The following is a 14534-nucleotide window of genomic DNA, read 5'->3' on the forward strand; positions in this document are numbered from 1 at the left end:
ATAGTATCAGATTTGTGGAAATTTTGTCAATTCAAAACATACAGCATGGAAAGAAAAAAAAAATCTAGGAATTCAACATGGTTTCACAGAGTTTAAGGCCACGAGCCATTGGACCAGCCGTGTATTTAACCCCAAAGATCAAAGGTTCACAGATTGAGAGGTAAAAATGGAAACAATGCCAGCTGAACATTCCTTTGAATGTAATTCACCTCTATGTAACATGACAGTTTGTATGACCACTTAAACACCTCTATTGTTAGAACTGTGAGGGAACTAGAACTTCTGTTTTGGTGGGACATCTTACAATTTCGAAATTGTTTTGTTTCAACTCAAAATAAAAAATATTAAAATTTCAAAATATCCTGTAAATTGCATTTTCTTTTTTGTTTTGTTTTTTGCTTCTTGCCAATTTTAATATTTATAATAGAAAATGCTTAATGAAAAATCAAATGGTTCCATTCTGAAAATGTTGAAACGAACTTTTTTACCTTCTCAAAATCCTTTTCACTTTTGTCTGGCAAAAAAATAATCTAAATCAATCTGCTCTTCCAGAAGTCTTGGTTTCAATGAAACCACATTTTTCTGACTAGTTTTAGGGATTCTCAAATTCCTATATGATAATGTAAAACTAACATAGGGTTGGTTAGTTTTTTATTTAAATAAGAGCTAATATGACCTGCCTACCAACAGTAGCATTGTATCTTGAAAAGTTTAATTAACCTTTTCTTCAATTTCCACATACCTCTACTCATCCTTCTTTTGGTCTGAAGTGCTGGTATACCTTGGAGAAATTTTCTTGGAATTCTTATGTACTACCAAACTGAACAGAAGCAGGAAGTGCCAAAAATGTCATAACATTTTCAGGCCTTTTCTGCAGACTCAATATATGTGTTTAGTTCAAATAAAAATGCAGACATTGGGAAGTGTTTTATTTCAAACTGTTGACCCTTTCTGGAGCACAGTTAGTGATCAATACTTTTATTTAGTCTATGCTTTAAGAGAGTTTACTTGCTGTGCTATTTCCTTTTGTAATAAATTAATTGCATTTATGTAACAAAAGCTTCAAAGGGGTAGCCATTTTAGTCTAACTGGAAAAACTTAAAGAACAACTAATAGTCTTGCATGACTTTAGAAACTAACAAAACACATAGATGGCATCATAAGCTTTCGTGGGCACAACCTACTTCTTAGGGTTGCCAGGTGTCTGGTATCCTACCGGATAGTCCAGTATTTGTGCCTTCTGTTTGGTAAAAAAAAAAAAATCTGCATGTGTCCGGTATACTCTGATTTTTCTGGCTGGGCACCGGTCGGAAGCCTGACGTGGGCGAGAGGAGTGGCTGGGACTCCCAGGCTGGGAGGCGGGGCCGCAATAGATGCTGGGAGCCTGTGATTGCACGGAAGCCTGGCGGGGGCGGGGGACTCCCAGCCACTCCCCCTGCCCCGCCAGGCTTCCGTGCAATCACAGGCTCCCAGTGCCGATCGCTGCCCCGCCTTCCAGCTGGGACTCCCAGGCTGGGAGGCGGGGCCGCAATCCATGCTGGGAGCCAGCCTCTGGTTGTGTCAGAAGCCTGGCGGGGGTGGGGGGAGTGGGTGGGAGGCGGGTTGCGATCGGCGTCTAGGAGCCTTCAGCTGGTTGTTTCTGGCCTAGGAGTGATGCCTTGGGGAGGAGAAGGAGAAGCCCTGTCCCTGAGTGCCGTTCAAGTACAGTGCGGAGCCGTAGTCCAGGACAGAAGCCCACAGGTGCTTTGTGGTTGTTTAGGCACTTTCCATGGGCTCCCAGCCAAAACTGAGTGGGGTGGAATTCCCACTTCTTCCCCCCTGGGACACCCAAAGACTTGGCTATGGGAAAGTCACTTTCCTACCCATGGTCGTTCCGCCCTGCCATTATGTTGCCCTGGGGTCTGCCTCTCTGCTTTGGGTAGCAGGCGGCTGCTTTGCAGAGCAGGCTCTGCTGCCTCCCCCTTGGTTCCCAGCTTGGTGGCTCTTGGTAGTAGCCACATATGGTCTGACACCTGCCCACTCTGAGTTGTGTAATCTGGCCGTGGGGAGTGGAGCTGGGCTGGACTTAGGTGCTTTGTGACCCAGGCTCCCTTCTATGGGCAGAGAGCACTGATAAGAGCCAAGCTATATGCAGAGCTCTTCTTCAGGTCAGGGTTCGGTTTTATGTTACACTAGTGTTGCACCAGCAGCTCTTTAGTAAAGGTGCTTGGGTGGTACCAGGAAGTATCTAAGTTGATGGGAGAAGGTCAATGTCTATACCAGGATTCCCAAACTTTTTGACACGGAGACCAGTAAATCCATTCACGAACTTTTGGAGGACCGGTAACATTCATTTGCATATTTGCATATTCATTAAGCAAGTGATGAATATGCACATAAGTTGTTTCTGGTCCTCCCAAAGCCTCCAGTGCCAGTTTTAGCAAAGCTTTTGATACGGTCACCCACAGTATTCTTGGCAGCAAGTTAAGGGAATATGGATTGGATAAATGGACTGTAAGATGGATAGAAAGCTGGCTAGACCAGGGTTTCCCAAACTTTTTACTTTAGTTGGAACCTGTTTTCTTTTCAGTACTGTTTTTTGCAGCCCAAAAATATAAACGCATATAAAAAAAAAGAATGAAAAATGAATAATTTTTCACTGTTTCACCCGGCTGCATCCTCTGCGCAGCCTGGGCCAGGGCTTGGGGGACCTGGCGCCACACGAGCACTTCAGGAGGCAGAAGCGGGAACAGATTGGGGGTAGGGTATCGGGCTAGGAGGGAGAGTGCAAGGAGGGGACTTGGGTAGAAGTTGGACCTCGCTGGTCTGGCACCCTCTGGACCTGACAGAAAAGGGATTTTTTTATACCAGGGGAGGTAATTTCAGAGCTCCTGATTCCCCCCCTTCCCACTAGGCTTCTTTGCACCTTGCTCCCCTGCAACCCAGCTGAGCTGTCCACCCCCTCTGGTTCCTTGCAGCTCCCCGAAAACCATCCCCCACAATCCAAGGGAGTGCAGCACCAGTGCCCTGCAGCCCCTCACGGCCCAGCTGAGCTGCCCTTCTGTTCCCTATGACTTCCCCCATTCACCTCAGCCCAGTTGAGCCCCGCACTGGTTCCCTGCATGCCTCCCCCACAGCACAGCTGAGCCCCGTTTCCCTGCACCTCCCCCCAAGCCCCACAAAACTGCTGAGCCCAGTTCTGATTTCCTGCCCCTCCCTTCCCTTGAGTCTAGCCGCGGTTCCCGGCACCTCCCTCCTCCTGCAGCCAAACTGAGCTCTGAACTCTGCCCCTCTCCCCGGAGCCGAGCCCAGCCCAGCCCCCCGCACCTCCCCACTCCCGCAGCTCAGCCCAGCACCCCGCATCTCTTCACTCTCGCAGCCGAGCTGAGCTCCGTTTCTCTGCACCTCCCCCCAAACTGCGCAGACATGCTGAGCCCAGCGCTGATTCCTTGCCCCTCCCTCCCCTTGAGTCCAGCACTGGGTTCTCGGCACCGGCCTTTTTCTACAGCCCAGGTGAGTCCAGGGCCCCACACCTCCTCCCCCCTTTGCAGCCCAGTGCCCCGGAGCCCCCGCCCTCCCCCTGCTCCCCCCTCACTACGCCTCTTCCGGGAGCCCGGAACACCTGGCTGCATCCTCCACCCAGCCCGGCCCAGGGCTTGGGGCACCCAGTGCCGCACGGGCACTCCGGGAGCCTGGAACACCCCGGAAGCCATGCTGAGGCCCGGTACTTTTTCCCCGTGGACAGGTACTGGGCCACGGCTCATAGTTTGGGAAATGCTGATCTATTCTATCCCCCACCGCTGCCTCTGCATTAGCAGGGCTTTTTTTCTTTTTGCTCAACAAATTTTTAGCCCACGTGTTCGATATTTTTTGGGAGACCATCTGGCAACCATAACTTCTTCAGATGAATGGAGTTAAGTCTGCCATTAGAAAGTTTAAGAAATCTTGTTCCTAGACCTCCCACTGGGCCCATTTGGGTGGCCTTGGCTGATTATGGCATATAGAAATGCATGGCCACGGATCTGCATGCCTTTGGTTACTGTTAGAACCTTGCTTACTTTACTTAAGCTATACTGTTTATGTTTCTCATTTATTTATACATTTATCCATGATATTATGGTGTGTTTCACGCTTCTTAACTGGGTGATGATAATATTGAGCTCCTATGTAGCATTTTTCAATATTCCTACAAAAATTAATTAGAATCACAAATACTCTACCTTTGTAAATTGTAATCAACTCAGGAATTTTGTGTCATGTTGTTTAATAATTATAGCCACGAGGGCAGAAATGATAATGGCTTTTTCAATAACTGCAGTTCAAATAAAAAATGTTCACCAGTGTCATGTAAGATTATTTTTAATGAGGTCCCTTGGATGATTGAACTCTCAACTGTTTGTAACCCAGAGGTTCACAGTGGAATTATTGTATAACTGAGTTACTTTGATTAGAAGGTAAGCAGCGTTTCATTTTTCTGTCTCTTATCTACTGGTCATCTACATTCTACAGGCATATAACCAAGCACTACTTACAGCTATTGCAAAAAGAAAGGATCACTCCCTTAATTTGATTAATAGGTTTTATATCAGACTTCTGTTGGTATGGACAACACCAAATGATCAATGGTCACTCTAGCATCCCCTTTCAAACACCAAACAAACATGAGACTGGCTGAACAATTATCTACTATATATTTGAAAATTGTGAGTGAGTCTGTCTGTTCAAGATCTCCTCCTAAACGATAAGAGCTAGAACCACCAAATTTGGCATAAAGCTTCTTATCATAACTTAAAGGTCAGGGTTTGGTTGGGAGGGGGAGCCTGAAGCTCCTCTGCCCCCCCCCCCCCAATATGTCTGAGAGCACATAAAACCGTATAGAAAAGAGACAGAATCACCAGGCAGGTAAAAGAGGCTGGGTAGGGATACACACTCCTGTCCGGAACTGTCCCAGCCCCAAACCCCCCACCATCCTGCTACCCTGGAGGGAGGACTGCAGTTCCCCATTCATATGGGAACATTGCTGGCTGTTCCCCTTTGTCAGGGATTGAAGGGAAAGTGCACAGTTTGCACTGTTCCTTGGTCTGGCTGGAGAGTGCCAGGGGCAGATAAAACTGGACCTGCCCCAGCCAGAGGACATGCATCCCTGACCCCAGCTGTGCCCATTGGAGGTGCAGTGGCCATGCGGAGGCACTTTTCACCTGGCCCCAACCTACTGTGGTGAGAGAGGGCTAGAATAGTCCTTTCTTCCCCCACCAGGGTAGCCTGCATACTGAACCATCTTTCATAGTTCCACCCCAGAGCAATGATTTAAGCAAAGAAAACCAAAAAATAATTGGCTTAAGGACCCAACCAACACCAGGTAAACCTTCTAGTTATGAATAATAAAAATTTTAGGATTATTTTATTTTAGTCTTTCAATTTTCATCCTTTTCCCCCTGTAACTATGAAGTTTAGAAACTTAAATTATTTCCTAAATGAAAGCTAAGAGTCCCTTCCTTCCAGGAGCTTTTAAATAGGATATGTCCCTGTTGATCCCTTGAGGTTAAGGAAGATACCTTTCATGGGTTTAATTTTTATGGGTCCTTTGATTCAGGAGTCTGATCCCGAAGTCTAATCCACAGGTTTATTTACAGACATTTCATTTGGGGTTGGAACTTGGGGTTGGGCCATAACTGCTGTGTGATGGTTATCTTTCCTTTCTTTTCTGGCATTCTTATTGTGACCAGGGTGACTTTCCTCAAGTGTCCATTCCCTCTCTGACAAGTCTTTGCCTGTTATTCCTGTGATAGACTGCTGTCTGAGGTCAGTTCCCCCATCTCTTAATGTTTACTTTGAGGATATCTTTAAAGTATTTTTTTGGCCTCCCTGTTTTCTTTCTCCTTTGGTGAATTGGGGATGGGGGGGTGGGGACAACCATTTTGGTAAGCATACATCAGGTATGTGTGTGCAGGAGCCTTCAGGGAATTCTGCAATCTCACTATGGCTCCAGCTGCAACAATTGCAGAATTCCCCCTGCACTAATACAGTGCCCTCTCCCAGTCAGATGGAGCTGAATAATCAGTGCCTCAACACTGAAGATGTTGGCTTCTGTGAGGACACTGACTTGAGTGCGATGATTTTATTTTGAGTAGTAATAGAGAGGTAGCCCTGTTAGTCTGATCTTGCTAAAACAAAAGGAAAAACTATGTAGCACTTGAAAGACTAACAAGATGGCTTAATAGGTGATGAGCTTCTGAAGAAAGAACTGGTGCTGGTGTTCTTCAGGTGTTTTCTATAGGTCCTCCAAGTCTCATAGCCATAGAGGAGAGTTGAGATTACCACTGCTTTATAAACAAAAGGTCTTGCCTGTATTCTGATGTGATTGTTGAACACCTGTCAAGACAGTCTGGCAAGGGCAAGGTTGGCATGGCAGATTCTGTGCTGAATCGTGACATCCACGTCTGCCCTCGGTGAGAGATGTCTTCCAAGATACAGAAAAGGTTCTATATTGTGCAGTTCTTTTATCAGTGTAAATCTTTCTTACTGGGTCTGATGATTGACCGGGGACTGGCTGGTGAAGAACTTTTGTTTTGCCAATGCTCAGAGTTATCCCTAGGCTTTGTAAGCCTCAGGGAAGCAATTAAGGGCTATTTGTAGATCCTCTTTTGAATGTTCAACTACAGCACATGCATCTGCGCACTGGAGTTCGGTTATTGTTACTGATATTACTTTAGTTCTGGCAAGGAGACAAGGAAGCCTGAAGAGGTTGCCGCCAGTTCTGTATTGGATGCCAATGCCCTGTGGCAAAGGATCTTAAACTATTGTTTTCATGGCTGCAACGAAAATGAAGGAAAGGGTGGGTGCTAGTACGCAACCTTGTTTTACCCCAGTCCAGATGACGCAAGGCTCAAAGGTAGAGCCACTGCGCAGACTAGAGGCAATCAGTCTGATCATAGAGGAGTCTTATAATAATAATTAGATTTGCTTTGGCAGCCATATTTTGATATGATTTTCTACAGAGATTTGCGGTTGGCAGAGTTAGAGGCTTTGGTCAAATTGACAAAGTACACAGTACCTAGTGATGGTCTTGGCATTTTTTCCTGCATTTGGTTGGCTGTGACAATCGTGTTGGTTGTGCCTCATGGTGATCAGAAGCCACACTAGGACTCTAGAATTAATCACCTGCTCCCTCTTGCAGAGGAAGTAAGATTCCATCAAGAATTTTCATAGCAATTGAGAAGAAGTAAATTTCTTGATAGTTGCCGCAGTCAGCCCTGTCTTTTTTTTTTTTTTAATAAGGTAATGTTAATGTTATATAACACAACATGTATAATAAGACTCACAGTAAACGTAGGTTAGTTGGAGCACCGTGTATACGTTCCTGGCTCAAAAAAAGTCTTAAAAGTGGGAAACATTTAATTTTATGACAGAGTTCATGCTATGTATTAATCATGATTTTAATCTAGTTATATTAACATCCTGTCCTGCAAGAGCTTGTGCCAGTAACTTTACTCATACAAAAAGTCTTATTCAGTTTGATCTGTCTGTACAGTACAGAATTCAGAGTTAAGGCCTTTGTACAATTCTCCTTCCTCCAGTCTTGGCATTCCAATATTAAAAATTATTATTAATAAGCTCTATTTTCTGAATTCTGTTTATAAACAGAAGTGATCTTAACTTCTTGATGTGAGTTGGAAAGAAAGAATTGCCTTTCTTCATGATCAAACTTCATTTAGTCCTGGTCAGTACTGGTCAGAGTAGGTATAGATAACGTTGGAGTAGAAAGGTAAAGTGTGAATAAACCGATGTTGCCACTGTGCTAGTACTGAAGTAAAGGGGGGTAGATGTCTTTAAATTGTCAGTGTGGAAAAATCTAGGGTGAAAGGTAGTGCATTTGATTAGATTTACTGGTTTTATAAAACAAACAAGTTTTCTAAGCAGTGTTTAGAATTTTCTTTTTTTCTACAAGTGGGTTTTCTCAATGTATTGCATATTTATTTAGGTAAAAAAATTTAACATTGTAGCAAATCACACACTTTATCAGCGCTGTATTATACTTGTATATTGTGAACTGGTAAATAGAGGAATGGTGATGTTGAAATTCATTTGGATTATCCAAATGAATTCTTCTTATAGACAGACATTAAAGCTGTTGAAAATACAAATAGGTGAAGTAAGCCCCGTTTCTTGTCTTGGCTTTCAATTTAGAACTCTATTAAGAAAAATGTCAAGGTCATTCAAAAGTTAGCTTGAATCTTGTTTGATTTTGTACATCAAACAAAAGGGCATGCTTAGTGAAGAGATGAGCATATACGAGTCATTACAATCTTAAAATGTGAAAATTGGCAGGTGTCTCATTTTAAATGCAATGTGTTCTGGTAATAGATTGGGGTGTTGCAAAAGCAAGGTTGTGACTTCTTTTTAAGATCAAACAGGTCTGCAATGTGAAGGGGCAGTGGCCTGAATTTATACTTTAGAAAAAATGGAAAGAAAAGGAAGACAGAAAATGAGGGGCCAGCAAAATAGTTTTATTTTGTAAAGCTTTTCTTGCTTTTGTTTAGTCCCTGTACAGCCCTTAAAAACCCCCATACATTTGTGAAAGAGATTAGGAATTTTATTTATTAAATGGTCCATCGGTATGTTAGTGATGAATGCCACTTGAATTCCATTTTACTCAATATGAAAAGATGCTGATATATTTTATTTGTAAAAATGTTGTAGGAGTTTGCATTTGAATATGAAACACGTAAAACATAGAGGTTATAAAATAGTTCTCTGTAATTCTAAAAGGAGTAATAGAATTTAAATACTATGTCTACGGGGGGCCGATGGGCGGCGGGCGTCAGTCAAACATACAGTGTAACTGACTAGTACCATTAGGCTTTACTGAATAACTACCATTTGACTCTGACTAGATTGCCTACAAACAATATGCATCATTGAATCCAAAGTGATGGCCGTGAGATGGCCAAGATTAGTGTCTATGTATTTATTCAACTGTTTCATGTTGATAAGAATACATAATTGATTTCTAGTGATATGTTTGAAGAGCAGATGGAGATGAAAAATTAATGTCTCCTTGAGAGTGGCTACAACTTTTCTGTTTTATTATAGATTTTGAATTTTTAAAGGATTTCTAGAAATATTTTCTTAAATCATGACCATGCTTATTTAAATAGTGTGGGAGTTCATACAACTGCTATCCATATAGCTACCTGTATTGTAATTCTCATTTGAATAAATATTGTTAGGAAGTCATAACTATTGAATTTAGAGTGGTGGGGAATTAGGAAATAATAATAAACGACTTCATAATATGTAGTAGTCTAATTATTTGTGGGTGAAATTTATCTGCTAAGTGCCAAATCGCACAGATCTTACTCAAACCAAACACTTTCTGAAATCAGTAGGAATTTTGCCTGTATATAGATTGTGTAGGATTTGATTCTAATACAAAATGAACAAAACTATTCTGTAAAATCCCTCTTAGTTAACAGAGCTTTTGGTGCTTTCTAAATAAGCATCAATGTTTATCCTATATTCTTATGTTGAATTCCATCCTGAAACTTGTAAGACTATGCCTATCATTTATAGTTTTGCACCAATAGCATTGGACAGTCATGTCTGGGAAATCAGGAATATATTGCATTGCTACATTTTATAGATACGGATGGGTCCTTTGATGGAGGACAGTGCTGAAATTTTTATTTTTGTGCTAGGTTTGGCAATAGGGATTTGAACAAAGCTTATGCATCAGATATGGGCCCCCTTATGTAATAACACTCTGTTCCTTAAGTTGCCATATCTCAAAAACATGATGCAGAAGTCTTCCAGAATATTGTCTTTGGTGATCTTGAAGTTCATCCTCTGAATTCCAGAGTACACCTGTACAAATAAACCAACCAAACCAACTTCCTTTTCTGAGGAAGCTATTATGGACAGAGTTCGGCAATTTTTATGCCTTCTAAATTTCTAATGCCATAAATGAGGCTGCTGATACTTAATACAAAAATGTCTGGTGACATAAACTGCATCACACTTAATGAACCACTATCAGACATGTTCCATTCATTCCCCAATGAGTTATCTCTGTTTTTCTGGTTAGAATGAAAGTTCTTTGGGGCTGAGAACTGTCGTCTTCTGTTTTGTACACCTGCTGTCAAAGGTTTACTAGTAATAGAGAAAGTCTTTTAACCAATAATGAGAAAATGTCAAAATGTGAAGAGACTTTAAAAGGAGGGTTTGAAAAATGTTTAACACATACTAAGTATGAGCCAATACAAAACGTGATCTATTGGCATAAACCAATGGCCAAATATTGTTGTGGAATCAATACAAGTTGAGAGAAAGATTGAGAGTTGAAAAAGAAGGAAAGCTTGTTTTTATTTTCCAAACTATGATTAAAAACTAGATGTGAAAGGATAACACCTACTACTACTAAAATCTTTAAAGTTATGGTGATTAGAAACAATCACTTCAATTCACTAACTTCAGATCATACTTTCTGTTTGTAAAAATGAGTTGGAATTTAAAAATGACATATTAAACTTAAGAAGAAAAAATGGTATCTAGAACATTTATGGTAGATTTACTTAACTAATGAGAAGCATATTTAAAATGCTATGGGTTTTTTACACGTTTAATAGCCTTCTAATATCCATCCAATTGCATCTTAAAATATTTGTAAATAAGAAATAAATCACGCCATTTTTCACTATAATAAAAATGCAAAAATTAAGAATCTGCATAAACATGTTAATCTATGCAATAGCTTAAAGAAATGCAGATAGACCTCATGTATCCTCCTGGTTAGCAATAGAAGTAGAAACTGTAGTGTAAAGACTGTATATTTAATTGGTAGTAACCTTTAAAACAAGTTGATTTCATAATGAGAATCAACCTCTTTCTTTAGGAACATAAAAAAAGTTTAAATGGAAAATAAGATAACAATAAATGAATTTTAAACTGAGATTTCCTGTTTGCTTATTTAAATACTGATTTTAATGGATATTTTAAATCACTTTATATTTAAAATCAGTCCATCATTTCAAGTAGATGAAATAATTATTGAAGAAAGGTTGAAAAAAAATCTTTGTGGTATTGCTAAGAGATGATATTCAGTATAGGGTGTGACTTGGAGGGGGTGAATAATGGCCTACAAATGTTTGAAGGGTTTTTGCCAGAGGAAAGTCAAAGTAGATGGCTGGTACAAACAGGCCAGGAGTAGTGGGATGCAATTGAGAGGGAAAACTGAGGATGAATTTCAGGAAATACCTCCTGACAGTTGGTTACATTAGGCTATGGAATAGTCTCCCAAGTGAAGTGATTAAAAGCCCTGTTTGAAGGAAAACACCTAAAAACAGGCTGAACAATACTCTAATAAATACTATGTCCTCTTCCTGTTCGCCAAAGGTGCTAACCCAGAAAATGTCCAGCATTAAACAAGGTTCATGCCCTGCTGAATACCATGGTGAACACAGAATTAAAAATCCCTTTAACCTTGTATTAAAGATAGATTAAGAAGGAAAACAGTTACATCTGCTGAAATTGAAAATCTTATTCAAAACATTACTTTTTCATTTTAACAGCCCATGTTCCTTTCCCCTTTAGTTAGAAGTTTTAAAAGGGAAAAACTGCATTGTTCAACAATCTGTTAGATGGTAATAACTGTCATTTGGGAGCAGAAAGAAGAAGTTAGCTGAGATTAGCAACAGTAATAAGAGCTGCAGCCAGAGTCCTATTTCATCCCAAGTAGTGGTTTTGGATTTAGCTGGAGTCAATAGAAGTCAACTGGGTCCCTCTTTCTGGCCTAATCTGGTCATGAAGTCTCTCAAGATCAGAAAAACAAAGACACGGTGTCCACAGAAATGGTGGGGGTGGCAGCCAAGGTGGTAAAGCTTGCTCTAATAGCCAGTCTTCTCTTCAGAGTCTTTCTTTAAGGACTCATAAAAGGAGCTCCTCTCATTACTTTGTATACAATCTAGGCCTACTTTCCAAAAACAATTTTGGCATTCAGTTTCTCTTTTTCACCTTTATCTACACGATGCTATATAGATATTCTGACATCTTGTGATAGTTGAACTCACAGCTAGGGTAAATGTTGTAGAATGAATTATTGCAACTGGCTCTGCAGTGAAAGAAAAATACTTTCCTCCCTAAATTCTGTGATTCTGTTTTAATACTCAGATCATAATACAGTGATTTTTTTTAAATTAGCAAATATTGCTTTTCTCAAAAGACTTAACATTTTATAAAAGCTTAAGACATCTATTTCATAGTCTTTCTCAGTAATGCGACCCACCCCCAGATTAATTTGTTACTGTATTGGTTAACATGGAGCTGTGAATAACCCTACGATTGAATGGTCACTACAGGGACTTGAGATTTGAGAATTCACTTTAAAATGTTGCAATAATAATACAAAAAAAAAAAAAACCCAACCAACAAAACTATCCAAAATAATTTCTACTTTGCCTCTATCCCCTAAAGTTATTGTGCGTATCTGTCAGGTTTATTGCCACATCCAATTGTGTTTATAAAGCCTTAGCGCTACACTTATTATTCTGTGATTGATGTTATCCTGTTGCATAGCACTTGTTGAAATGGATGGCATTCTTTTTTTGAAGTGAGAGTAATCTAGGCTGAAATTGTATCCGTAACATGTAGAAGGAAAGGTGTCCTTCAGCTGGAATGTACTGACTTGGCTTTAGAATACTTTCTTTCTTTGTCCCTCAGGTTTCACTAAGTTGGTCTCAGCTGAGATGCCAGATAAAACACCAGGGGGTTCAGAAAGCATCCCCAGGAATGAAGGTTAGTATTGTTTTCTTACTGAGAAATCTTTCTTGTTTTCTCTGACTAATATTTCAGGCAAGAAACCTTCAAACCTTATGTGACTTCATCTTGTGATAGATTTTAAAATTAAATAAAAAGAGGGAAGATATGACTTCTAGAAGAACTAGGAAAGCTGTCTTATATTGATGCCTAATTCAAAACATTTACTTCTCAAGATCAATTTGTTTCATGGTGGCTATTCACAAATAAGTGAAAAATAACTCTTTTTCTGTAATTTTTATTTCTTGATAGTATATAAATGCATAGTATTTGCAAAGATTTTAAAGCTAAAAGTCTAAATAACCTGATAATTTTTCTCCTTTTTGGAGAGGATGACTAGTCTTTTGCAAAAAACAACAAATGGTCTGGTGGTCTTTTGCAGTAATCATAATGAAAATACGCTTGTTGGCTAAGACTGATATTTTCAGTTGTGGGAGATCTGTATTTAGGCACTTATGATCTGAATTTTCACAGGAGCTGAAAATTCTCTGAAAACCATCCACATATTTTAATGGGGCATTTACAAGTTTTAAACTTGATTCTTAGTGGTAATGTTGTCATTGTAAATATATTATCTAGTAGACATAGTCAGCATTGCAGTCTTTTGGGGCAAGCTTTGGAGATGGAGAGGTGTAGGAGGCTGGGGCCCAAGGGCCTGATTTTTCTCTCTCTCTCTCTCCTCCAGCACCCCTCCCACTAGGGTTGCCAGGTGTCCAGTATTCACCTAGACAGTCTGGTATTTGCAGGCTCCGTCCAGTTTAAAAAACAAAACAAAACAGGAAATACCGGACATGTGAAATGTCCGGTATTTCCTGTTTCCCTCAGACGGAAGCCCAGTGGGAACAAATTTCCCCCACCGCATCTGGAGAAGGTGGGGGAGTGAGGAGCGTGGCAGAGTCATAGTGGAGGGGGCACTTGCCAGGTGCCATGCTAGGGGAGCGCTGGGCTGGGGTAGGAGCGGAGCGCCCGCTGCTCTGGCCCACATGACTAGCAGAGACCAGGGAGCTGGCCATGTGATGCCTCCCTCAACACCAGCAGTGGCCAACCCATGGCTCTTGCCCCGCAAAAGTGCGACTTGCGAAGCCGCTCCCAAACGGCTCCCCTCTCCCGCCTTCCCTGTGCTTACCGGGTGCAGCTGCAGGGTTTTAAAAATGGTGCCCAAGATGGCGACGATCTTAAAGGGGCAGCCTCCTTTTTTAAAAAAAAAAATATTAAAAAATTTTGTTTTGCTCCACAATTTTGTTCTGGGGGGCTTTTTCTTTTCTTTTTTTTTCTTTGCTTCACTTTGGTCTTCCCCTTTTTTTCCCCCCTTGACAGAATTTTTTCTTTTTTTGGTTGGGGGGGGGGGGGGGGGTGTTCGGTATTTTTTGTTAAGCCATCTGGTAACCCTACTACCCACCCAGGGACCTGATCTCTCTCTCTCTCTCCCCCTCTTCCCCGCCCCCATCCGCCAGGGGCCTGTTCGCTCTCTCCTTGCCCTGTTTGGTACTGGGAGCAAGGGCAGGTGAGGGGGGAGAAAAGGTTTTGGGAGGGGCTACTTACTGGTATACTGTCAGGCAAGATGGTAGAGCCCCAGCCCTGCTGGCCTCTCCCTTTGTGGCGTGGATGCCCCCAATGGACACTGTAGGATAGCTTGCCTCTACGCTTCCTGCCCCAAGTGACACCACTCGTATCATGTTGCTCCCAACAGCAGCCCCTACCTTTGCACATTATGGAACTGTCCTTTTCTGGGGAAGAAATACACA

General features: G+C 41.4%; 1 protein-coding gene across 3 annotated transcripts in view; it reads left to right on the forward strand.

Annotated features, from left to right (window-relative positions):
• PLEKHG1 (pleckstrin homology and RhoGEF domain containing G1) overlaps positions 1 to 14534 on the forward strand; it is a 201680-nt gene that overhangs the window by 48571 nt on the left and 138575 nt on the right. For 2 of the 3 annotated variants that reach the window (XM_075924430.2, XM_075924431.2), the window contains one exon: positions 12694 to 12768. The exons of the other annotated variant lie outside the window; for it this stretch is intronic. In XM_075924430.2, coding sequence (XP_075780545.2) covers positions 12694 to 12768 — 75 coding nt within the window. The remainder of the gene's footprint in view (positions 1 to 12693; positions 12769 to 14534) is intronic. 3 annotated transcript variants of the gene reach the window in all.

The sequence above is a fragment of the Pelodiscus sinensis genome, chromosome 3 (assembly GCF_052426305.1).
Source record: "Pelodiscus sinensis isolate ZL-2025 chromosome 3, ASM5242630v1, whole genome shotgun sequence".
NCBI classification, from domain to species: Eukaryota; Metazoa; Chordata; order Testudines; family Trionychidae; genus Pelodiscus; species Pelodiscus sinensis.